The sequence below is a fragment of the Myxocyprinus asiaticus genome, chromosome 44 (genome assembly GCF_019703515.2).
Source record: "Myxocyprinus asiaticus isolate MX2 ecotype Aquarium Trade chromosome 44, UBuf_Myxa_2, whole genome shotgun sequence".
Lineage (NCBI taxonomy): Eukaryota > Metazoa > Chordata > Actinopteri > Cypriniformes > Catostomidae > Myxocyprinus > Myxocyprinus asiaticus.
In genome coordinates, this window is record NC_059387.1 from 11619440 (window position 1) to 11647416 (window position 27977).

General features: G+C 39.5%; 1 protein-coding gene across 1 annotated transcript; it reads left to right on the forward strand.

Annotated features, from left to right (window-relative positions):
• Nucleotides 1–1234: 1234 nt before the first annotated feature.
• On the forward strand, nucleotides 1235–27975 carry LOC127434718 (cyclin-dependent kinase 13-like). The gene is given in 15 exon segments (XM_051687639.1): nucleotides 1235–2777; nucleotides 12804–13367; nucleotides 14389–14556; nucleotides 17040–17179; nucleotides 17376–17546; nucleotides 17672–17861; nucleotides 18017–18073; nucleotides 18193–18294; nucleotides 18406–18483; nucleotides 18563–18679; nucleotides 18885–19016; nucleotides 20692–20891; nucleotides 21868–22070; nucleotides 22072–22390; nucleotides 26539–27975. Coding segments are annotated over 15 exon segments (4056 nt in total). The 5' UTR covers nucleotides 1235–1743; the 3' UTR covers nucleotides 27120–27975.
• The last annotated feature ends 2 nt before the right edge of the window (nucleotides 27976–27977 follow it).

Genomic DNA, 27977 nt, shown 5'->3' on the forward strand with positions numbered 1-27977 from the left:
CTCCAAAACAGTTGGTCAAGATTACAATCAAAGAAAGTATTTCAAATCATCAGTAAACTCTGACAACACTGGAATCATAAATTGTGCTTCTTTACCTCAGATTAAGCTAAAAAAAAAAAAAAAAAAAAAAAAAAAATATATATATATAAACCTTTCGCGCTAGCGCCGAAAGCCATCTTTAATGGAAATGACAACAAGGCTGTGAGGGATAGGTGTACAGTCTCCTCAATGGGCTGTTCTGCAGTTTAAAGTGTTTTTGGATCGTTACTTGGACAAAATGATAAATTATCTTTCCAAGAACATTAAGTAGACAAAGAACTCCAGACAACATAGCTGTGGAAAATCAGATGTGATCTAGGAGCTTTATACAGCTTTATGCTGTTCGTGCCATTAAAGAAACTGTACATCCACACAGCCTCGTTGTCATTCCCGTTAAAAATCAAAGATGGTGCTAGCTTTAATAAGCGCTTGTCGAGCTAATGCGCGTGCATCTTCTCGAGTTGATTGACAGGTGCTGTCTGTATCTAAAAGGTGATTGGCTCTTTTACATGTAAGGCGGGACTTCCTATCTACATCTGTTGACCGTTCGGCGCTCCAATTTCCCCCATTAATTTTAATAGAAGTGACCCGTCTCTGTTAAATAGTCTCAGGTTACAACCCAACACTGTTTATACAGTACACTGCTGATCTGCTATACCAAAGGTCAGTCTATAGATAAGACATTGCTCGAGAGGTTTAAACATCTTTTGGAATATACATTCTTTTTGATATCACAGAACATGTATATAGTTATTTGCACAGTTACAATCACTAAAGCCACCAAGGCCTGTAAAACAACTAAGAATTCTAACTGTTACAGGGATCCATTTTCACATGGACAGAGACACGTGGTGGCGCCCTCTGCTGCCAGCGGCATCTGTTTGCAATCTTTAGACAGCTGGAGCACATTGATTGAAGGCCTCGAAGAGCAAAGGCCTACAGGCGGCAGAAACGGTGGCGATCGGTTACTAATGCTTGATTCGATACTTTTATTGATTATATTGAATGACAACAACTGAATTTACTGTCATAACCCGTTGATTTATTAATTGTTTTTAATTTAGATGATATTTAGACTAAAAAAGGATGCATTAATTAAAATGTTGGGCTACGTTGGATTTACATTTTGTGGAATCTGCAGAAGTGAACTCCACACTGATCTAGCCTGCGTGCTACTTCCTTGTTAGTGAGTCGGTGTGAGAGGGCGTCAAGAAGTTTGAGCCCCGCACAAGTATGTGTGGATTAATCTGTCGTTTTCGATAGGATTTTCTTTCGGGAAACCTCTTTAGGCGCTGAAAACAAGTCGCTTTTAACTCGTCACCGGGGGGACATCGCTATCCGAGCCATGGAGGCTGATTTAAAGGCTGTTGTGCGGATGATTCCTTAAGTTAGCAGAGGCTGGCTAACAAAATCTTTTCTTCATATGCGCGCAACTGGATTATGACCGGCATCGCCGAGCATTTTATTGACTTTTCTGACCTTTCAAGGATTTATTTTCGGTCGATGTGCGTCGGGGTGGTTAAATGCGTTGGATTCGGTGTGATCTGGATGGGATTGGTCGGTGTGTGAGCACACAGAAAGAGAAAGTGGTGCTATTTGAGCTAACTGTGCTACAGTAGTGCTAAAAGTGGCTTTCAAATGTTGTGCTTTGTTAGCCGGGGACTGAAACACACGCATTTCAGATCGATCAAAGTGGAATATTAAATGCCTAACCCGGAGATCGTTCCCCGCGAAGGCCGGGGAAGAAGCCCGCCGGCACAAAGGAGCCAGAGAGAGGAGCGACGGAGTAAGACCGGGGGCCACCGGGAGAGGCATCGGGTGAAGGGACGATCATCGTCCTCCTCCTCCCGGAGGAAGAGACACAAGCACGCCCGGGAGAGACAGCAGCAGCTGTGGCAACAGCAAGAGGTGGTTTATGATCGCGATGACGGGGATGTACGGACTCTGGTGGAGTATGATGATGTGAGCTCGCAGTCCGAGCGCTTCTCCGGCAGCCCGTCACCCAGAACCGACACGCCGCCTGTGGACCGGCTGAGCGAAGCCGAGCTCCAGGAGTCCAGCTTCGGCGGAGCTTCCACGCCGGACAAGAGGAGCAGGAGAGGGCACAATTCCTCTCACCCGAAGAGGGAAGAAAGCGGCGGATCGGCAGAGAGAGGTAGACCGGAGAGGGAGATGAAGAGGAAGGAGCGGGACGTGGCGTTCAAATCCCGCAGCGGCGTGAGAAATCACGACAGTAACGGGAGGAAGCCTTCATCAGCCTCGTCCCAAACAGACAAAAGGGAGTCCAAACAACACAAAAGCAGGTCCAAGTCTGAGAAAGACCCCCCTTCTGCGTATAGGGAAACGCCACAAGCCTACAGGGACGACCGGGAAGAACTCAGGGCCTACAGGAGAAGCAGTCCGAGCTTCAAAGCGGCGGATAGTCCCTACGGGACCTCGTACTCCTATGGATACCAGTCCCCTAATACAAACTTCCCATTTATATCCAGGAAAAGCCCCAGGAGACAGTCTCCTAACTCGACCTACTACGGTCGGGAGTCAGAGTTGTACGGTGCCTATAACGTTTCAAAGTCGCCGAGTAATTCGTTCTTGAGTAATAAGAGGAAGCGCTCGCCGTCCAGCCCGTATTGGCGCAGGTCTCCGAGCTACGGCCGACACAGTCCCTTCGAGCAGGGCGAGTTCACCTCCAGCCCGTACGGCCAGCGGAGACGCTCCAGGAGCCCTAGCCCGGACGTCAGGTAAGACAACAGGGCTATCGGTGGTACTTGTTTTGTTTTTGAGGACAGCTATTTTTATTTGTTTGCGAGGGCCAGGGTCAACCTTTATCCAACAAAAATCCGCTATGGTAACTTTTTAGCGTGGTATCGTGGTGTTAGCCACCGGGTGATTTATATATGATATAATTGCATAAAATATTAAGTATACAATTGGGTCCATACAGATTTATTTATTTATTGCATTGTGACATTTTCAGGACATTTTATCTATCTTTTCACATTACCGTAACTCGTCCCGACGATTTACTTTTCACATTGTACATTAAAAAATATTTTCGCCTATTCCTATGAGTTTTATTACAAAATTCCATCAAATTGAATTGCGTAATCTTTAACAAAATTAATCTTTAACTAAATTAAATTAATAAAACTCGAATTAATTTAAACTTTATTCATTTAATTTTGATAAATATTAATTTTGTTTAAGATTACGCAATTCAATTCGATGGAATTTGGTTACAAATTTGAAATGCGAAAAAAAAAATGTAATAAATTGCAAAAAATTTAAAATATTTTTAGTGTATTCAACGATGGTTGTCATTACCATAACATTAATGGTTTTTTTATTTTTTTATTTTTATAACTGTTTTAGAGTAAAAAAAAAAGAGAGAAGATAGTGTTGTACAATTCTTGTTGTTGTTATTATTATTATTATTATTATTATTATTATTATTATTTACAATTAAAATCAGCGAAAATGTAGGAAGTTCTGAGGGTGATGTGTAAAGACTAATAATGCATAGTTTTTTTCACGTTGCGGTAATGAGAATTCGGGGGTAAAATAAAAATAATGCCACAGTGTAAAAAATCACAATGGCCGTAAAAATAGGCAAACTATAACTTGTTTCTTTGGATTTTGGCCTATGTAATACAGGACCACGACATTTTCTTGACGGGTTTTTTTGAGAAACACCCCACCACTGTCATTTAAACGTGACATGACAGAAAGCTTACACTGTTTTAAGCAATCCCACAGATTTTATTGATTTTACAGTAGTAAGCCTTTATATGGGAAAATATATATTTATTTATTTTATAAAATTGACTTATGTGAGAAGCAAAACAATGCGTTTGGAACAGTTTGGCGTCGAGGGCAAGTTGCTTTTTGCTAACAAATACAAATGGAGTTGTTTGCAAGGGTCTGAAACAGTACATTTAGTTTCACTGGTGTAATTTGGACTTTTTATAACTTAAGTTGTGGGAGGTAAAACACGAGGGCCTGCGAAAGTAAAACTCCAGTCTTGTGTTCATGTACAGAATTAACTCAAATGTCTTTTACTTCAATTTAGATATGAGATACAATCGAAATGAGAACGCAGTCTGCTTGTGCTGTTATTTTGTAACGGTTGTGGACGCACATGGCGGTAGTCTGTCACGTTGCTCAGTTGTGATTTATGTGATTGAGGAACTAACTTGACCTCACTTCGAACACTTAACAGTGTGCTCAAACTATTTAAAATGATCGTGATGAAACTGTACAATGAACGTTTAGTTGTTGTTTTTTGTTTTCCTGTTTCTTCCCTTTTTTCTTTACTTTAAAATTGGCTCTCCACCCACGGTTGGCTCTTACGACATGTAACAAGAATGACCAGCACACGTGGCGCCAATTGGCTCTGCTCACGTGAATCAGATAGTGATCAACACCAGGCCTTGAGCAACACTGAAGATTGAAGCATCAAACATGTTGGGTGTTGTCTTGAGTGACAAGCCTTTCAACCCCACGTATTAAGAAACTGAAAACATTTGTCAAAAGTGAAGTTTAAAGGACACATTTTCCCACATTACCCACCTGTTTTTTTTCTGTGGGTGTAAATAGGGCTGTGTCCCACAGCTGCATTTTCATAGGATGATTCATTTTTTTTAATTATTATATGGCTTCTTCTACCTTGCCATAAGATGATTAGACTATCAAACAGCAGAGGCAGTGTTCACAAACTCACCTTCAGGCAAACAGATAAATGTGGTTCGTTTCCCTATTGCTGCTTATGATAGTGAATTCAGCAAGAGTTCAGTGTAAACTGAGTTTTAGGATGAAGGCCATAGGAAGTTTCTCATTCCTTTGCAAATGCTCAATTCATAATAACAAACATGCCAAATGGTGTGTGAGCAGCCATTAAAAAAAAAAAAAAAATGCAGATTCATAAGTTTTAAGGATATAAAGATTGTCAGATCACTTCAAAACGCAACTTGCAACGTATCATGGTAACCGAATTCATATATGGTTTAATAAGTACAAGAAATGTATGTAGTAGCCTATGTCTGATCTCTACATTTTAAAGTGATAGTTCACCCCAAAATGAAAATTCTCTCATTTTCTCACCCTCATGATATCCCAGATGACTTTCTTTTTTCACCAGAACACATTTGAAGAAAAATATCTTAGCTCAGTAGGTCCTTAAAATGCAAGTGGATGGTGATCCATTTTTGAAGCTCCATATATCACAGACAGTCAGCATAAACATCATCGATACGACATCAGCTGTTTAATTAATGTCTTCTAAAGCAACACGATTGCTTTTGGTGCGAAAAAAGATAAATATTGAAGGACTTTTTTTTTTTTTTTTTTTAATCTAAATCATGCTTCCGTTCTGCAGCGGTAGGCAGTGTTTCCCATTAATTACCTAGACTGTGGCAGTCTAATTCGCCACAGTTTCATAATGAACCGAAAATATTTTTACACTTCTCATAATAACAAAAGATCTCTAATGTTGTGTTTGCTGGTTTATTGTTATTTTATTACTGAATGTTTACTAGTCTTGAATGATTACTTAAGAACTTGAAACCATTCTTCCATAATTAACATATTAGTGTTATTATTTAGTGTGGTTTTGATTTTGAAGCTGGAATTGAGAATCGTCAAATTTCACTACCGACTACTGAAATTTTGGTATTGTAATAATGTATTGCCTTTATTGTACATGATAGATCTTACTGCAATAACATGATGAAAAAGTAGATCTCATTCCATAGAACTATGAACATCCCTGCTGTAAATGATGGCAATGGAGGCTTTTCTTTAATTGACTACCATACCTAATATAAAATATTTATCATATGACAATAGCCTTCTCCTCTACCCAGTGCAGTTTACATTTCTGTCGCAGATAATTTAGTTGATTGCATTGGTACACTAGTAGCTTGGGCATCGGTCATAATATTAGTAAAATATACAACACACACTTTGATGTTACTCGAGCATGTAACTTAAATGTCCTTTTTTCTCTCCGGACAAGTAACTTTTTTGCTCAGACAAGTGAATGAACAATTTATTTGTCCGGAAGACAAGCACATGACAATGCTTAATGTCGAGCCCCGGCTCAAATGTATGCTGTAGTCGATATTGTGTTTTGACCCTTTGAATTTGTGCTTTGTGGGTGTGATATTTATTTTATTTTTATTTTTTTTATTTTTGCCATGTCATCACAATTCATATCTATACAACCAATGTGTTTATGATTAAATTAATACTAGAGCACAAAATTGTTTACAAGAGCACAGTTCTTCATAGATCTAGCCTCTTAATTTTGCTCTCAAAGTGCACCAGATTGATGCATTTAACTTTAAAATGTACAACATTTTCTTACGGGGGAGCAAGCACCCTCAGACCCCCCTAGAGGGTGCAAGGTCCACCCACCACAGTCTCACAAAATCCTGTGGGAAACACTGTGTACGCATGTGACAATCGCATTGGCATTTGAAACGCACGAGAACTGACATGTGTGCATCACAGCTGGAAGAGCAGCGCTGTTTACAAAGGAGGAGGAACATTGTACAGTAGCTTGGTTGGTTTAGGTCTGTATTTATCTGTTTCTTTACTTACAATGGTGTCTCAACCGAGTGGAGTACGTGAGATTACCTCGGTATCATGGCAATGAGAGTACGCCATATGAGAGACCGATTTAGAGTTTAAAAAAAAAAGTACTTCACTATTGATCTTATTTTCGAACCAAAAGCAATCATATCACTTTAGAAGACATTAATTTAACCACTGGAGTCGTATCGATGATGTTTATGCTGACTGATTTTTGGAGCTTCAAAAGAGAAATCTCCATTCACTTGCATTTTAAGGACCTACTGAGCTGAGATATTTTTCTGTTTTTCTTCAAATGTGTTCTGGTAAAGAAAGAAAGTCATACACACCTGTCATATCATGAGGGTGAGTAAATAATGAGAACATTTTCATTTTTGGGTAAACTATCCCTTCAAATTTGCTTTAAAAAAAGAAAAGTGTGCTTAATGAATGTCTAATTTCATGCTTTCATACTGTATAATAGTGGGGAAAATAACCTGATGTTTGAAGCAGCACACTATTACACTGTAAACAAATATATTGCCTTTCAGTTATCATAACGTAAAATGTAGAGTTAGAATAACTGCCCTGGGTGAATCATGTTGAGAACTCGATTATCCAAGTGTTTGTTGGCTGAACTTGTGATAATTTGTTGAAATTTATTGAAGGATATTAATAATTTTATGTCACAGTAATGATATACACCACAACATTAAAACCACCTGCCGAATATTGTGTAGGTCCCCCTCGTGCCAAAACAGCGCCAACCCGCATCTCAGAATAGCATTCTGAGATGATATTCTTCTCACCACAATTGTACAGAGCGGTTATCTGAGTTATCGTAGACTCTGTCAGTTCAAACCAGTCTGGCCATTCTCTGTTGATCTCTCTCATCAACAAGGCATTTCTATCTGCAGAACTGCCACTCACTGGATGTTTTTTGTTTTTGGCACCATTCTGAGTAAATTCTAGAGACTGTTGTGCGTGAAAATCCCAGGAGATCAGCAGTTACAGAAATACTCAAACCAGCCCATCTGGCATATAAGATATTTAGTTGCATTCCATGTTTGTAATGAATATTATTTATTTTTGATCATTTGAGCATCTAGATTACATTTACATACTGCTTTTGTAATTCAGTGTGCTGCGGGAAATCAAACTAACTTAACACCTAGGCCTAAATATAATATTCATGAGTAAACCACTTTACTGATTTGGGATTGTTCTTCTATACAGGAAATGTTTGTTTCCTACTCCATAACAGATATTGTTTTCCTCTTTTCAGACTCTTAATGAGTTGGGAATAATTTTGATTCTGGGAACATCTGAAGCCAAAACCAGACCAGTTTGTTTCCTAATCTCAAACATAATCAAGAAATATATTACAATATTACACATGACTTTGTTCAAAATGTAGAAAGATCCAGAATTTTATTCTACATTGTACTTGCCCTTATGTTTACCATAGTTCTTTCATTGTTTAACAGTTGCATTTGTAGCTCCATAATCACAGGAAAGACCATGGCTGGCTCCTCATTACAGTGGTTAGGTAGAAACAGTTTATTTGGTATGAAAACAATAATGGCCTAAACACATTTAAAAATGTATTTTTTTTCTAATACAACTGACACAGTTGTAATGAAAAATTCTGTTACAGTTTACTGAAAAATGTTAGTGTAGATGTGAAAAGTCTTGTAATTGATGCTGGTGCAGGGCAGTTGTTTTCTCTTTCCCTCGTAAGTGCTGTTCAGAAGGTCGGAGCAGTCAAGGCATTTTAAATGGTTGAATTGCTCCACAGCGCTTTAAAATAGGGAATTTTCATGTAAAATTCAAATGGGTCACCTACGTTTTGTTGTCTGCGCCATGATATCGATGGAAGCCCAGTTTAATCGTGTGTGATCCGCTCTGTGCCATCCTGTCACCGGAGCTCGCATATCGAGGGAAGCCATGTGATCCACTCTGTGCTATCCTGTCACTGGAGCCCGCATAGTGAGGGAAGCCTGGTTGACACGCTTGCACGCATCTGCGTGCTCCAGAGATACATGAGGATAGAGCAGTGTGCATCACCTGCACGAGTGATTCTCGGGTTGATTTCGCAACACGTGTGTGAAACCAGTCCTAAATCACCCCGTGCGCAATCGCATTCCACATGAGAAGCATATTTAGTGCTTATAAACCTCAGAAAGCAAGATGCATATAATAAAATTTGCTTCGGCGGTCCAAAATTTGAGACTTGTGGCTCTGCAGAACAAAAATAGGCATTTTCCAATCAGTGGGCATTTTCAAAAAGGCATGGGTGTTTTTCAACCGCTTTACACGATTTGCCTACTATATTGAGATTACCTAATTTCATTGGATAGTTCAGAAATGCCCATCCTGGTTTGGAAACGCCCACTGATTACTACATTGAGATTTCCTACTTGTAATGGATAGCTGAAAAATGCCCTTCCCAATTTGAAAACACCCACAGATTGAGAAACGGCCATTATTGTTCTGCAGAGACCGAAACTTCGGAAATGTAACTTTGGCGACCTCCGAAAAATTTTCAATGCAGAAAAAACCCTGCATATACTTTATATTACTTCATCATAAAGTGTTAAATCAGCTTCTTTCACTGATCTTGTGTGAATTCTACTCATAGAATTTAGGGATGCACCGATATGGAATTTCTGGACCGATACAATAACCGTTAATTTGCAGCTCATTGTTGCAGATACCGATAATTATATATATATATGTTTTTTTTTTTTTTTTTTTAATCCTTTAACCTGGAACTGCTAGCTAATTCATTAAAAGCTTCTCATTCAAAAATGTGTTATTTAAAAGCGTGGAATTTGGACTTGCTGCTATTTAAAGTTTTGCGGATGTAACATGAACCAGAAATGTGCCTATATTACAGATGTATGCTGATTTAAATGACAAATAAATGACAACACAATTGCATAAATTATATGGTGCCCATTTATATGAGTGTTTACGGTAATCCTGATGACTCACTAACGGAGAGAATAATGAACTTCAAACAGCTGCAATAATGCTTTAAACAAAAATGAGACGATAGACAGCATGTAACGAACATACAACAAAACACACAATACAAACCCTAATCTCTGGATACATAGTGTGATATTTAAGACAGCAGCCAGACTGCGAGAACAGCGGTGATTGTGTTTGTGTTAGGTGTGTGTGTGGCATTGCTCTTATGCACGTGTCATTCACAGACGCTTAGTACAGAGCTCATCTTTGACAGTTCCACTGTATAACTTATGAAATGTGAACGCAACAATCATAAGGGGAATAGGTAACAGTCATGAGTCATAACGTTTGAAAAGTCTAAACTCATAAAATACAAGCACTTTCATTTCACTCACAAACTAGTGTGTTAGCCATCTCGAGTCACTCTGTGAGAATTATTTCAAGATAAATGAACTGTGTTAGGTTGTGTTTGGACTTGTTTTAATCACAATGCTGTGCTGTAAATAACGATATGGTATTTCCCACATTCTGTTTGTTTTATTAATTAATTCACGAAAATGATTGCCCCAAATAATGTTTCTCATTTATCGCCTCATGAAACAAACAGAATATGGGAAATAGCATGTCGTTACTAACAGCAGATGACTAAAACCAGCCCCATAACAATGTAACAAGGTGCAGAGATGTTGAAATAATCCTCACAGAATGACATGAGTTTTGGTTCTCACTTGCACATGCACACGCGTGCACATGGGCACTGTAGCTTGAGACTCTGCCTGAAGGAAAGAAGCCACGGGCAGTCAGAGAATCTCAGCCACAAGCAAATAAACCGTAATTAATTATCGGTCAAAATATCAGTGGTAATTCCATTGATGGGGCGATAATTAATCATATTTTGATTTTCATGGTTATATAATATATTGTCCATGATATACTGTGCATTCCTAATACAATTAGGCATGAAGTCATTAACACATTTTAATGTCATATAAGTTTGTTTTAAATGTGGTCTTAAGCTTCCTCGTATTTAAATGCTACTCTAAACGCCTCCCCCAGTGGTTTGGTGGGTGTCTGAATTTTCGCAAACACTATGTAGTTGCTCAGCTTTTTAGAACTTCTTTTTACCTCTAAACGAATAACTTCTCCGTAAGTGTGCTGGGGACTTAAGTCTGAATATGATAAGCCACGTTTCCACTATCGGGCCAAATGAGGGCGTGCTAGTCCGTGCCAGGGCCAGTTGCGTTCTCACTGCCAATGGCCTTTGGCTCACTGATAACCCTTAGGTCAAACATGGCCAATTGGGGATTGAGGCGCCTTCAATGTCAAAGGTGTGTTTCGCCGAACTTTCCAGATTGCGTACACCGTGCGCAACATAACAGATTCTGGAAAAATAAAAAAAATTGTGGCACAGTACAAATCTGTCAAAATGCACTATGGACAAAGCGGTGCCCAAAGAAAGAACTTTCCATGGTTCAAGATCATGGACGGGGTGCTGGGACATTGTCCCGCTGTTAGTGGAGAGACCACTCGGGACACTATGGCAGTTACACTCGGTGAGTTGTTTGCGCTAACTTATCTTGCTAGCTAGCTAATGTTTACAAAAGATATAAACCCAATATTCAAGATAACATGATACCTCAGCTTGAGCTTCCCTTTTGCTTGTGGAATAGGTGGGGTGTTTGACAAAAGGGTGGCGTATTGAGGGCGGGTTTTAGTGAAGCGCTGTGGGGCTTTTGACCCGATGGTGGGAACGCAGATCGATTTTGGGCTCGATGTCTGAGGCTATTGGCTCCGGCTAGCCAGTTGATAGCCCTGGCTCGCACTGGCCTGATAGGTGAAAAGTGATATAGAGTGATCGGATGTTAGTCTCTAAACATTAACTGGCCATTTAGCATCAAATGGCAGTTTATTTTACCTCGGACACTGGAATGGGCCTAAGTACTTCTATGATTATCAATTGTATTAAATGTTAATATAAGTAATTTAACTTCTGTATTCAATTTGAATTAAATTAGAATAAAGTAGATTGCACTAAAGCTGGCTCTACACTAGCAGACTTGGAACAACTCAAATTGGGTGGGGGGTGTCACACTTAATGGTGGTTTTCACTAATCTTGCCCTCCTAGTCAGTGAGCCCATCACATTTACAGATTAAAAACAGAGGGAAGGTGTCACACTTAACGACTGCCTTTGACTTTGTTCTGTGCCTCATCACTACAGCAGTAGTATAAATATTAATTACAACCTGGCTACTCATAATCGTTATTGTATATTTAAACGGTTCCTTACCATGTACGTTGAGTTCGGCAGCAATCTCCGACCACTTTTATTTATTTTATTTATCATGATATGACATGAGATATGACATACAAACATACATGCTGACTCCAAAGAGCAATAAACTTCTCCAAATGCTCTGTCCACGGACGTTATCCAGATGGCATGCTTTTTCTGCAGTTTAAAATCGCTTCTGTCCTCCGGTAAAAAAAACACTGTATACATGAATTGCACTCATTGGTCACTGTCTTGGTGGTGTGTTTCCACCCACCCCACAGCCAGTGATAATTTCAAGCAAGCCGGATGTGTATTTTCAGTGTTTCAAACTATTAACTCAGCTGGGAGTCCAGACAGTCAAGTGATTAACACCTCCCACTGAGAGGTGCTAATTGGTGCTCTGTCTCCCTCTGCCTGGCCACTGATTGTTAATGAAGCTAACAGCTGAAAATCATTGGAAAAATCAGCTAGTGTAGAGCCAGCTTAAGAAAGTCAAGTTTACTACTTTAAGCTCATTTAACAAGTAATATTTTTTCAACTTTGTTCTGTTTTAACAACTTTCCCTCTTAAATTGACATTGCTTAAAATTTGAAGGCAGCATGAATACTAAGTTGAAACAAGATTTTTTTTTTTTTTTTTCAATCTCCCATGTCCCATAGAAGCGGATTTGACCACACTGAGAATCACCAATCTCAGAGTTTGCGCTTTTTAGACAACCTCATTATTATAGTCTTGGTCATGATATGAATACACAAGTAGATCAATAAAATATCGATACAGAGATCTAAAGTATTGATACCTTTGCTCACAATATTTTGCAATATATGGTCATATCAGCACAAGTCTGCTGCTTTTATTGTATTGTGTGGCATGGAAGAGAGAAAGTCATGCACACAAATTCATATGTTCTGATATTTATCTCATCTGATGTCGTATCTCTCTCTTAGACGGACAGGAAAATCACGTAGCCGGAGCCCATACCAGTCGTCGCGTCGTTCTCGCTCACGCAGTCGCCACCGCCACTCGCGTTCCCGCAGCCGCCCATCCAGCCTCTCCCCCAGCACACTGACCCTGAAGAGCAGCCTGGCCGCTGAACTCAGCAAGCAGAAGAAAGCTAAAGCCGCTGAGGCTGCCCGCGTCAAAAACTCCAGCAACGCCTCAACCCCCACAAAGTGCTCCTCATCCACCTCCAGCGCCCCACAGCCCAGCCCCATCACAAACCACTCAGCCAAGAACACTAGACCTCCCTCACCACCACCTGTGTCTGAGAAAGGCCCTAGAACTCCTGTGACTAGTCAGCCACAATCCCCTGTGGATAGACCTGCCAAAAGGATCTTGGACACCTCGCAGTCCAGTAGAGAAAGCAAGGTAAAGGAGGAGAAGAAGAAAGGAGGCCAGTCCACACAGGTAAAAGAGAAGGACAAGGAGAAAGCAGCTGGTCCTGCGGTCACCTCCCTGAGCTCTCTCCCTCCGGCACCCAACAACCTGGATCATCTGGATGGAAGCGACAGGTGAGGCTCATTGTTTTTAAAAGAGAGGTTCTGACTAGAGATGCAAAAATGTATCAGCCAGTCATTGGTATCGGCTGAAATAAGCAATTATCTGCACTTTTGGACATTGGCTGATTGTTTAAAAACAGCCAATGATCAAGGCTGATTATTTCCTGTCAGAAGGGGGTGGAAAAACTTGTCAGACAATTAATCTTCAACTAATGCTGTGTGAAAGGAAATGTCTCTTGTGTGGAATTACTTTGAATTGGGTGACAATGGCAGCAGAGTTGCAATTTGCATTGCTAGAATTTCCTGAGGTGGAACTATCGTTAAAACTTTTAACAAAACTAATTTGATTACCCATCCTAAAGCTTAACACAAGAAGGAATATAATGAGTTTTTTAATGCTAAAGTGCAGGCTGCTTCAGCTAAAAAGGGATGAGCTTCATCATTCAGAATTCAGTTAATATGAGTTAAGAATGTTAATGTTTCAGTGTTTTGTTTATAACTGAGACCAGTTACTCTGAAACATGGAAGACATGTAGAGACATACAGAATAAAAAACATTTCTGTAATTATCAGTGATTTGAAACAAGGTAGCACATAAAAGCTAAACCACCAAAATATCAGTATCAGCAGAATTATCTGTAGTATTGGCAGATTAAAAAATCGGATATCTGTGTATTGGCACACAAATTGAGTATCCGTGCATCCCTAGTTTAGACATGTAGTGAAGAGTGCATCTGAATATTTATTTAAAGGGATCGTATCATAAGGAATAACATTTTCTTGCATTCTTTGTGATGACAGTTTATGTACTATAAAAATATACTTTCAGAACTCTCTCACCAGTCCAAAAAGATAATTTATAGAAACTAAGCTTCAAAAACGGTTCATTCTGAAACCCTTCTTTGTAACGTCGTGTGTTTTTTCTACTTGAACATTTTGTTGGATCTTACATATTTTGATAATCCCACTGATGTTTCTTTGTCTGCCTTTTTTTTTTTATTTTTTTTATTTTTTTTTACATTTTTATCAGAAGCTTGAAGAACTCTTCACCAGCTCTCACAGGAAAGAAGAAACCAGAGAGGAAAGCCCGTCACCTTCTCACTGACCTCCCTCTTCCTCCAGAGCTCCCTGGCATCACATCGTGTTCACCCCCCAGCCCGCCAGATGAAAAAAAGGTCCACACCCCACGCAAGAGACCAAAGTATGTTGTCAAAAAATCTCTTCTGTTAAACCATCTTAATTTCTAAATTTTCCAAAAAATTTGATGCATTTCCCAACCTTTATATATATATATATATATATATATATATATATATATATATATACACACATACACACAGTACTACATGATTGAATCACCAAAGAATTATTAGTGGTGTTTGGTGAGGAAAGCATCACTCCTAATAACTGATATTCTACAGATGTGGTTTAGGGTCTTACCAAATTCCCTAAACCAAGACTAAACATTCAAACAATAACTCCTCTTAGAACTTTCAAGCTACAACCACCAAACTCGGCACAGACTTCAGACTGTTCTGGAATATTGTGCTTTGTCTTTTCTAACTGATTGGACTTATGGTTTCCGCACAGCAAACGATCAAAAATGGGAAAAATCCACTGATATAATATAGAACTGTATTGCTGTCATAACAGTGAAGCCACTGCACCACCATATTGCTATGCCCAAACATTCCAATGTCCCTATTGATTTAATAGAAAATCATCTAATTTCAGTGAGTAAACATTAATCAATCACAGATTTTATGTCTGAAATCTGCCTGTATATCCCTACAACGCAAATGTCCTACACATGTAATTATTTATATAAAGTCGGGAATTTTTCCTGTTTCTTGAAAGCCTGAACGAGTTATGTATATTTTATACAAGATGGCCGCTGGAACACTTCCAGTGGCTTCACTTTCTACTGACAGTTTACCGATGCGTCAGTGATCCAGTTATATATATATATCAGTGGAAAAATACCATCAGTTTACATTGACAGAATATTCAAACAGGCTAACGGAATGCTCGTTAATTCAAACTCCAACTGTCAAAAATTCTAATATAAACAAACCCACAACAGGCCTTTGATCTGCTTTAAGTTGCTCTCTCTCTCTCTCTCTCTCTCAAATTCAAATTCAAACAAGCTTTATTGAACTGTTGTACAATATTGCCAAAGCAATGACCATTATTAAAAAAAAAAAAAAAAAAAAAAAAAAAATCTCTCTCTTAGCCTTTTTCACAAGAATCTTAAATTAGTTTTAGATACATTTAGGTTCATTAGTTTTAGTATGTTTCACTGAACCTCGTATGAAACTCCCAAAACTGTTAAATGCACTTTAAATGGATAATCAAATTAATTAAACCAAGTCGTCATGCCTCGTGTAAATATCAATTTTCATAAATTATTTACATTGTCACAATGTACCCCACTATCACCGTAACAGAGCAGCAGAAAGCAATAAGGAACTGTGCAATAAACAAGGCATTTAATACCAATCATAACAATATTCACGTGTAAAATGGCGTTGGCACTACATTAGATCTTCCAGCGCAGATTTACAGACTTTAAGTTGATTATGAGCAGATGACTGTTACATTTTAACAGAGTGATAATATTAGCGAAATAAATTTCTTTCTCACAAAACAGTCTTGTCTTACGAAAGGGATGTTTTTCTAAAGATTTCACAGCCATGGTTCCTTTTATTTATTGGGATATTAAAATTACTATGAAATATTTATAGTTAAATTTAAGCCGTGTTCTATGTAAAAGATAGATGTAAATCTGAGTTGGTTTGGCTTCATGGTGTAAAATACATTAAAAATACAGTTTAATCAATATTATCCAGAATGTGAAACTTTACCACACTCCGTGTTATGATGATATCAGAAGCATGTGAATGAGAAAATATCGGAGAGAAGACAGAAGTGTCCGTGTTTATGAAAGTGTCCATGGTGCGAGCAATCAGACATGATTTTCCCTATCCCGCTTCTCATTATGGACTGGAGCTGTGCAGGTATGTGAGGGAGGGGAGCTGGCTGTCGATTATTTTCTTCACATCACACAACGTGCTGTTTTCACTTGCGATAATGCAAAGCCGACCCAAACAGACAATGAAATGACAGAGAATTTACAAGTTATTTATTACCGGTGTAGTCTAGGACTAGTAGCAGCTCGAATATCTCAGTGATTGTGCTGGATTTAGTCACGGTATTCCTTCCTCAAAGTTGTCAGAATGTTCTTGTCCCATAATTAAGATCTTAAGAGCTCTGTAGAGTAGCCAAACTAGCCAACAAAGCATAAAGTTAGATCAAACATTTACACGCTGTTTAATTTGTATTAAGACTTGATTTCAGCAGACATGTTTCAGTGGCCGTTGTTGATACTGGATGTAAGTTTACCCTGCGCGGGCCACCACTGGAAGCGAGAAACGCAGAAATGTGAAAAGGCCTATCTGATGGTTTATGTGACTATCTATGTGATGATCTGTCTGACTATCTAGCTAAATAACTAGCTTACTGTAATGTGCGAAAAATTATCAATCTTCAAACTTTTAAAACTAGTTTAAACTTTCAGGCACGGCTTTGTCAAGCCAACATCAAAGTTTGTCTTGGAAAAATGTTACCTATCTAGTTAATATTATAGTATTAAATATTCAAATGTAGTTTATGGTTGCATTTCAGAATTTGTGGTCCACGCTTTGGGGAGATCAAGGAGACAGAGATAGACTGGGGCAAACGGTGTGTTGACAAGTTTGAAATCATTGGAATCACAGGAGAAGGTACTTACGGACAGGTGTACAAAGCCAAGGACAAAGATACTGGTAAGATTGTTCACAATTCTTTCTTAATAGCATGACTGATATTGCAGTTTCATCTGTCTTTACTCAAGGTTACAGACGTTAACCAGTTTCATATTGTATTATTACAATTCTAAGTAATGCTTATGTATGCCAATCCATTTTGAGACTATTGATTCCATAGCAATGCTTATACGTCTTTTTCATCTTGCTTATTCAGCCGAGTTGGTCGCCCTAAAGAAGGTCCGTTTGGACAACGAGAAGGAAGGCTTTCCCATCACAGCCATCAGGGAGATCAAGATCTTGCGGCAGCTCAACCACAAGAGCATCATCAACATGAAGGAGATAGTCACAGATAAAGAGGACGCTTTGGACTTCAAGAATGACAAAGGTATCACAGAAATGGCCTTTTGTGTGGTTTAAAAAAAACAAATGTTATGTCTGGAGGCAAGTTATTGTTGATATGAGCTCTTGAAGGTTATTCCATTCCCTAATGATTGAATTTTAATCTAAAAGGGGCATTTTACCTGGTGTTTGAGTACATGGACCATGACCTGATGGGGCTCCTGGAGTCTGGTCTTGTCCACTTTAACGAAAGCCACATCAAATCTTTTATGAGGCAGCTGCTTGAGGGACTGGATTACTGCCACAAGAAGAACTTCCTGCACAGGGACATCAAGTGCTCTAACATCCTGCTCAATAACAAGTTAGTGCACAATATATTTAGATACAAATGAGGACATGTTTAAGCATTTCACAAGCATTAACAGGCCATAACTCTAAATCGAAACTTTTAGTCATAACTTTATACTTTACTAAATCTAACATCGGATTTGTTTCACCATTTGTGCCACCCACCAGGGGTCAGATAAAGCTGGCAGATTTTGGATTGGCTAGACTCTACAACTCTGAAGAGAGGTACGTACCCTGATTTAACAAGTCACCATGAGGAACATCTTACTTGATTCTGCAAGTTAACCAGCTGTTATGAGTTGTGTAAACTGAGCAAACTCTGACTTGTCTTGTGCATTCACCAGCCGGCCCTACACCAATAAAGTGATAACACTGTGGTACCGCCCACCTGAGCTGCTACTAGGAGAAGAGAGGTACACGCCCGCCATCGACGTGTGGAGCTGTGGGTAAGAAAGCAGTTTAAAAATGCAGTTCTATTCAAAGTGTAAGGTGCGGTTTGGTTGTGGTTGAGATGGTTAAGGTGTGGTTGAAGGTTTTAAACCCTTCATGTCACACAGATGCATTCTGGGAGAGCTCTTCACAAAGAAGCCAATTTTTCAGGCCAACCAGGAGCTAGCGCAACTAGAACTGATAAGGTAACACACTTACAGAGTTTTCTGCATTCATATTTAGACAAAATGTTGCATACTGATACTGTATGACTGTGCAATCCAGCCGTATTTGTGGCAGCCCATGCCCCGCCGTGTGGCCAGATGTCATCAAGCTTCCCTACTTCAACACCATGAAACCAAAGAAACAGTATCGGCGGAGGCTAAGAGAAGAGTTTGCTTTGTGAGTATTCAGAAATGAATGAAACCTGTTTAGTCTGTTTTAAAAGGCTTGAAGTTTCTAGTTAAATCTTTCTGGAAGGTGATAGATGATGACTTCAAGGGTGAAACTAATACAGGGTATATATGTAGATGCTTTTGTGTGGGGTGTTTGACATTTTGAGAGATCACTTCCAATGTTACAGTGACTATTGATTTGTATGTTTCAGTATTCCTCTCATGGCCCTGGATTTGTTTGACCACATGTTGGCGCTGGACCCGAGCAAGCGCTGTACTGCAGAACAAGCTCTCAACAGTGACTTCCTCAAAGATGTAGATCCAGAAAAGATGCCCCCACCGGAGTATGAGCTTTTTGCCATATATATTTGAAACTTAATCAGAAGAGAATGAACCAGCTCCACAACATTATAAAACTAAATTTCAGGGTTTTCACACAACTCACATCCAACACATTTCATCTGAATATATTAAACTGTTCACTCAAGCAGAGCCGCACCATAAACTATCAAACAGTCATAACATTTGAAATATTCATGTATGAAACCGTTTACTCACGGTTTTGTGATCGGGTCCAATAGTGTTTTTAACTTCCCCATCCTTCAATAACAGTTCTTTGCAAAGCTTGAATCGTATTATGACTAGTTCACAAGCAATCCATGTTAATATGAGCCGAAAAAACACAATCCACTCTGAAATACGCACTGCACAGAAGCGTACGTCGCCAGAAACGCATCAAAGCGCTGAAAGATGTCCATCTAGTGCATGTTTACATACACCAACAATTATAAAATGGCGCAAATGGGGGTAAGAGCACATCCTGGATGCATTTGTGCTCAAAACAGCAAGATGCAGAGCAGCTGATGAAACAGAATGGAGTCTCATTTTCAGAGTTGACACTGCGTCTTTTAAAAGCAGTGTGAAATACATGACATCGGTCAAAGATGTCTGTCTAGTGCATGTTTATATACAAAAATATTTCAGAGTAGTATAGACCCTTTGGTGTTCAGGAATAGTTAGTAGGCCACAATAGGCCTGTTCATCCTGCTCTCTCTCTGTTTAGAACTGAGCGCCAGCGGGCAAGGCCAAGGGTGTGATGATTTAAAGTAGGTGTTGATGTTGTTGCTGTAGAGGAGATCATGAATGAATGAGCCCCCTAGTGATGTAGGGAAGTCGTGGAAGTAGAGAATGGGGTGTTTTTGCTGCTTAGTTTAAAAAAATGCTTTTATTGCATTTGAGGATTAAGTTTTGAGTTCTGAAATTTACAGTGTGTTTTTAAAGTAGAATGACCTCTTGTATATCCAAATATCAAGGAAAATTTAATAACTCGTGACATGACCCCTTTAATGGAAAACACCTTCTTTGAGTAAATGTTTGTAAATATCAGAGATGCACAGATGAATATTGGCCAAAGACTGATAATTTAGAACAGCCAATGGTCAAGACCGCTTAAGGGGGCGCAAAAATGCATCCGACAACTAGCCTACAACCAGGTTTTTTTAAACTTGAGGTCTGGGGAAAAGTTTAGAGAAGGAAAAAAAAAAAAAGTGAAAAAAAAAGGAAAAACAATGTAAACATTATCCAGATTTGACAATTATTATGGTTTTATTCTGCTTTCTAAGTTGTCAAGTTAATACAAAGTAAAAAATAATCAAGAAAATATTTCAATAATTACTTTTGCTTTTAGGACAGTGACAATATTAAATTCAATTACATATATTTTTAAATAATATGTCTTTATACTGTCATGCTTTTCTCACAGTATAAATAGGTCTTTAGACATGAAAACATATAACCAACAAACATAAAAAAAAAAAATTTAGTAAACAAAAACAAAAAATCAGTAATAAAAATGTAAAAAATCTTCAAAACCTTTTTTGGGGACCTGCAGTTTAAAAACGCTTAGTGTAGATATCAGCATTGTTCTTTGAAAATAAACCTTATATCAGTCGATCACTACACTGTTTCTGTGGCTTAATCTGGTACTGTTCCTGTTTCAATTTCTCTCTCTGTTTTTAGTCTCCCTTTGTGGCAGGACTGCCATGAATTGTGGAGTAAGAAACGGCGCCGACAAAAGCAGATGCCCGAAGAGCTAACTGCACCCAAAGCCCCGCGGAAAGAGCTGGGTCTGGACGACAGCCGCAGCAACACCCCACAGGGCTTCCCTGCTGCTGGAGGACACAAAGGGCAAAGTGCTGCTGCCACTGCAGCCCTGTTGGGTAAGTTACAGTCGAGGAACCTGCATAATCTGCTAGAAATCCACCTATTGTCAATCATTGTGTTTCAGTTTAACCTTATGCACACATACCCTAGACATACACCAGTTGTTTTCAACCAGAATGTATCCTGGTTTTATTTTTATAACCCTTCTGTTTAACATGTCTTGGGTTAGTTTGACATTCTTGCTTCAAGCATCACTAATATTATTTGTTTATAATGGGGAATAGGGATTTTTCCTAACCCCTAAATGTAAGTATTAAAATTAAGTTGTGCTATTATCAAGCCATATTTATTAAGGGACCAGAATTTAATAGAAATGTAGGCTCTTTTGTCTTGTGCTAGTAAGCAGCCACCTAACAAAGATTAGCAACCACATAGCAATGCACTAAAACACTAAGAACACCTTAGCAACCACATGGCAATGCAAAGGCAAGCACCACTCACATTTTCTTCTAAAAAAGCATGCATAAAGCCATGATGTCTCATAGCATTCAGTAGCTAGTATTTGACAAAGTTTGCTGACACAGAAATGGACCCTTGGACTTAACTTGTTGCAGTAAATTGTTTATTGATTGGTTAATGGCACCCCCACCTATTTCTCTTTGCTTCAAAGCTGAAGCAACAAGTCTTGGAACAAAATATCAAGTGTCCTTTTGGAACAAGAAACTTATTACCATTTATGAAAACAAACAATAAAGATTCATGAATAAAATAACTGGAAAAACTGAAACTACAATCAATTTCCATAACTTCACAACTAACTAAACTAATGTTATAATGATCACAAATTAGTTTTAGTTTTTGATGCACAGTATATTAAAAAATGTGAAATTTTTACAACCTTCCTTCCTAACATTTCTTGGAGTGTGTGTCCAAATTGAAAGGACAAGTTGAAAATATAAATGTAAAACTAAACCAACTCCGTATTAAGTATCTTGTATTCATGTAAAGTTTCACTCTCCTTTTACCCTCTAGACCCTAAAGGTCCCAACTCACAACTGACTCAAGAACAGCTGGCTGTGCTTTTGAACCTCTTCCAGTCCAAGAGCGCTCCAGTGGGATCAGCCCAGTTTGCCCAGACAATGGGCTCTAAAATGAACCCAGAGACGCTACAGCAGCTTACCAAGGCTTTGCCCCCTGGTCCATTAGAGTCTGAAAGACCCCCGGAACCACCTCCACTTCATGAAAGTCTCCAAACCACCTCAGCCGCCTCCATCAGGGGGCGGAGCACCCCGTACCCCACCCATGCTGAAGCCCCCTTCACCACCAATCCCTCAGCAGCAAGGCAAGACTGATGGAGAGGCTTCGGCTGCAGCCACGCAGACCGCTGTCACCATGCTCCTCGCACAACTTCTCAAAGTCCAACAAGGCGCGGCAGGAGAGGTCATCGGGTTCGAGGGGGGAGAGAGCACCACCGCAAAGACGGCGGGTGGGAGCACTGCACCCCCATTGCCACCGGAGGTAAAACCACCACCTGAGCCCAGCCCTGTATCTCCAGGTAACCAATGATTCCATCTTTTCTCCTTAAAGGTATAGTTCAGCCAAACATGACAAAAAAACAAACAAACAAAAAGCAATGTATCATTTACTCACCCTCATGTCATGCCAAAGCCATATAACTTTGTTCTATGGAGCACAAAAGGATAATGTCAGCAGGATGGTGTGCTCAGGTGCTGTTTTCCATATAACGTAAGCTAACAGTGACTTGTGGGCTGTCAAACTCCATACAGGTAAAAAACACCATAAAAATCCATACGACTCGTGCGCCATATTCCAAGTATTCTGAAGCCATATGCTAACGCTTTGTATGAAAACGTAACCGATATTAAGTCATTATTTACAATAATCCGTTTGAGCTCTCAAATCTCATTTATGTTCAGATTGAAAAGTTACAAGTTTGGTTTACGTGTTTCGCGACTGCTTGCAGCGCGCCAAATTTGAATATACGTAAGACTTAATATAACACACAAGTCTTAGGCAGTACTGTCATGGTGACTTTTAGTGAACGACCGAAAGGTGTTTTTTTTTTTTTTTTTTTTTACTGGCTGATGCCGATAACTAGAGAGAAGGGTAGCCTATATATATATATATATATATATATAAATTGTACACTATACAGTAATTATGCCATAAATAGCGGCTGATTACATATAGTACACTTGATGCACTTTGGTTTAAAGTCACCCTCTTGTGCGGATCCAGTGAGAGCAGCAATCTCCTGACCTCAGGGTCACCGCCTGCTTTAGTCTTGGACTGACTGTCTCGCTAAATTCGTGAGTCAGAGGGACACAGTTTTGATATAGGCTGATGTAATACAGGCTTCAGAGGAAGATCTGTAAGTGCTCCACAGAAATATGTGTGTCACTGGAAGAAATCGCTGGAATTGTGCAAGTTTTGTGAGGCTTGTGAATTAAATCTTTAAAAGATTTACAATCTGCATATTTGGAGATGATATATGATTACGTTTTATTACTATTAGCCTATTTATCACTAGACAAGTCAGTTAAAAGTTAAAGGCAACTTTTGAGAGAGAGAGAGAGAGAGGGAGAGAATGAAACAAGAGAGTGCTTTAAACTAAGGATGTGCAAGGATAGTTGACATTTGTTTAACCGTTCGACACGCCACTTTTTGAAATACCAAAATCACTATTCGGTTATTCTAGATGTGCAATAGACATCTTCTACCTGACCCAAACTTGTCAAGTTCCGACAAACTGTCTGGTTTTTCGGATGGATTTGGGTCAGTTTTTCAAGTATAGGGCAAAGTTAGAGCCTGTTTAAACATGCTTTTGTGTGCATCTGCGCTGTTTTTCTATATACTTCTAACATGTGCTGGACGGATGTCTTTAAAGCTGCTTTGAAAAGATGTGTGATGTGAAAAGCGCTATACAAAAAAAATTACTACTGTTTTTTTCTTTCAGCGTCACATGCAGGATCGCTGCATTTTTAAACACCAAGTAAAGTTAAAAAGAACTTTACTTTTTATAACGTGCGTGGTTTGATTTGTTGTGCTGCATTCTGAAAAAGTTCAGGTTTCAATAAGAGACTTCATGTGAATGCTTCACCATTAAACATGATTCCTGGTGGTTTTTCACTGAGCAAAGTTTCAGCACTTGATAAATGGTAAGAGTGTTTTGTCCCTTTTGCTCTGGTGTGCATATTTATGTACAATAATTAGACAAGTTCAATGTCATTTAATTTTAAACCATTTAAAAATCAAAGCACCCCGAAGAGGCTATTTAACCGCAACAGTGAAACTCCACTCACATGACAATACTTGCATTTGCTGCCTCACGGAAATGTGAACTTGCCCGGTCAAAGCGCATACAGGCAATGACCGTTTATTTTTGTTTGACTTTAAAGTGAGATTTTATCATTTGAAGATCTACAGTTGAAGTCAGAGGTTTACATACACTTAGGTTGAAGTCATTAAAACTTTTTTTTTTTTTATATAACCACTCCACTGATTTCATATTAGCAAACTATAGTTTTGGCCAGTCATTTAGGACATCTACTTTGAGCATGATGAGTAATTTTTCCAACAATTGTTTACAGACAGATTGTTTCAATTTTAATTGACTATCACAATGGGTCAGAAGTTTACATACACTAAGTTAACTGTGCCTTTAAGCAGCTTGGAAAATTCCAGAAAATGATGTCAAGCCTTGAGGCAATTAGCCAATTAGCTTCTGATAGGCTAATTGGAGTCAATTGGAGGTGTACCTGTGGACGTATTTTAAGGCCTACCTTCAAACTCAGTGCCTCTTTGCTTGACATCATGGGAAAATCGAAATAAATCAGCCAAGACCTCAGAACAAAAAAATATGGACCTCCACATGTCTGGTTCATCCTTGAGAGCAATTTCCAAATGCCTCAAGGAACCACATTCATCTGTACAAACAATAGTACGCAAGTATAAACACCATGGGACCACTTAGCCATCATACCGCTCAGGAAAGAGACACATTCTGTGTTCAAGAGATGAACGTAGTTTGGTGCGAAAAGAGCAAATCAATCCCAGAACAACAGCAAAGGACCTTGTGAAACAGGTAGGCAAATATCTATATCCACAGTAAAACGAGTCCTATATCGACATAACCTGAAAGGCTGCTCAGCAAGGAAGAAGCCACTGCTCCAGAACCGCCATAAAAAAGCCAGACTACAGTTTGCAAGTGAACATGGGGACAAAGATCTTACTTTTTGGAGAAATGTTCTCTGGTCTGATGAAACAAAAATTGAACTGTTTGACCATAATGACCATCGTTATGTTTGGAGGAAAAAGGGTGAGGCTTGCAAGCCGAAGAACACCATCCCAGCTGTGACGCATGGGGGTGGCAGCATCATGTTGTGTGGGTGCTTTACTGCAGGAGGGACTGGTGCACTTCACAAAATAGATGGCATCATGAGGAAGGAAAATGATGTGGCTATATTAAAGCATTATCTCAAGACATCAGCCAGGAAGTTAAAGCTCAGTTGCAAATGGGTCTTCCAAATGGACAATGACCCCAAGCATACCTTCAAAGTTGTGGCAAAATGGCTTAAGGACAACAAAGTTAAGGTGTTGGAGTGGCCATCACAAAGCCCTCAATATGATAGAAATTTGCGGGCAGAACTGAAAAAGCATGTGCGAGCAAGGACACCTACAAACCTGAAACAGTTACACCAGTTCTGTCTGGAGGAATGGGCCAAAATTCCAGCAACTTATTGTGAGAAGCTTGTGGAAGGCTACCCAAAACGTTTGACCCAAGTTAAACAATTTAAATGCAATGCTACCAAATACTAACAAAGTGTATTTAAACTTCTGACCCACTGGGAATGTGATGAAAGAAATAAAAGCTGAAATAAATCATTCTCTCTACTATTATTCTGACATTTCACATTCTTAAAATAAAGTAGTGATTCTAACTGACCTAAGACAAAGAACGTTTTCTATGATTAAATGTCAGGAATTGTGAAAAACTGATTTTAAATGTATTTGGCTAAGGTCTATATAAACTTCTGACTTCAACTCTATGTATTGTGCTATTTAGGCTCATTGCTCACTGTGGACTTTATTTGCTGCTATTTTAATACGTTTTTGAGGAAACTGCATTGCAATAAACATTCTTTACTCCTGTGTCCATACGAGAACACTATTAACCATTTGTGAAACGGTAACCGTGCACATCATTACACATCATGCACATCTGTGGTACTGTTTAAAGAGACTGAAATGCATGCCGAACTACGAATATGGTAACACCATCACATGTAACAACAAAACGCACTGTGATTGTTCGTTTACATGTCTCAGACAGCTCCTACACAAGCAAACAGGCTTTTCTCAGTGCCGTTGCTGCTTGCAAAACTAATCGGCTAATGCTGATAATTGAGAAATAGCACATATCAGCCGATTTATCTTTCTCGCCGATATATTGTTCGGCCACTAGTGTTTTTGTTTCCTTTTTGGAGCATTGCAGTCCTGAAGTACTGTAGGATTTTCTGAATATTCTGACAAGCCTCTCCCTTTGTGTTCCACAAAAGAAACTTCAATAATTCAATAAAGTCAATCACTTTAATAATGACAACATTTTCTTTGAGTGAACTACTCCTATATGACAGATCTCTGCAGTGTACATAAGTTAAAAGCATGTCTGCTGTTTTGCAGTGACTGAAGGTGGCAGCTTGTCCTCCAGAGGTCTGGAGCCAATGTCCATTCTCCCACCAGACCAGAGACCACCCGAACCCCCAGAACCCCCTCCTTGTGCAGACCTGGACTACAGACAGGCCCCTGAGCCCAAGCCAAGTCTGCCTTCTTCCACTGCCCCAGGAGAAGCTCCTAGACCTCCAGAACCTGACTATCCACCCCCACCTCGACCCACAGACTACAGCCGGCCACCTCCGCCCTTTTCCGGCTTTACAGATAGCTACCTCGGCCACATGATGGGGGGAGGAATGCCGCCCCACACACCTCTCGCCCCAGAGACCTTTCCTCATGGAGGTGCGGCTGGTGCCGGCGGAGGCGCTGGAGGTGGCTGTATGGTGTTCAGCGGAGACAAGGACCATCGCTTTGAGTACAACCACAGCCCGCTTCCTGTGGGCCCCAGGCCCCCACCTCCTTCCATACTCCCGCCCCCTCCAGGCCAAGCCTGGACTTCACCATCCCAGTCAGGGGCGCCACCCCTCCCGCTCGGGTACGTTTCCCATGTGAACACAGCGGCACTGAGGGGCAGAGGACTCCCTTTTTGACTGGCTCAGAAGATACACAATGAACTTACTAATGCCTCAGAGAAGGAAGACTTTAAAAGACAGATGCAGTTGCCCTCAAGCCAGCACTAAGTGGACTAAAAACTCACTTGATTTGTAATATTTCTAATAATAAGGTATCCGAGGGCACTCGAGTAACAGCTTCAGGTTACAACTGGAGGGACGAACTGTTTAGGAGGGGAATTTTGCGCTTCCCGCTCATACCATTTCGAGAAATGTTTTTAGTTTTCCCTCCAAATGATTTTGTAATCTATTCTACTGCTGTCTTTTAAATTAAAATTGTACCTTTTTTGAGTGTGCATTTACCATGCCAGGGTAAGTGTTTTTATTACCTGTACCTTAGTGTTTCCTTTAATTGCCTAAGGACAGACTAGTATTACAATGTTTTGCACTACTGAATAAAGTAGGTGGAAACAAACAAAGGTGTGAAATAATGTGCTGTATCTGCACACATTACAAATGACCAGTAATGTAAGGTGTTTTTTTCCTCTTTTTTTCCTGTTTTTGGTCATTTTCTTTTCTCCTAATGATTCAACGATTATGGGCTCTTGTCACAAGGTTTAAATTCACTGGAGGGGCTCTTAAAGGACTATAGAGAGACTTATAGCACTTGTGTGATTAGCCTTGTTTGAGCTGGTGTATCTACTGAATAAGTGATCGGATCAAAGATGTTTTCTCTTCAGTTCCCCACCAGTTCTTGTCTATAGCCATTGTAAAATGAAAGGAAAGAGACATTTAACCAGTTTCCAGGAGATAAGCAACTTTTCTTTTTTTTTTTTTTGTATCAAGATGCCCAACCCCCCTTTGGCAAATGTTTATTAAAGAAAAGCCAATGTAATA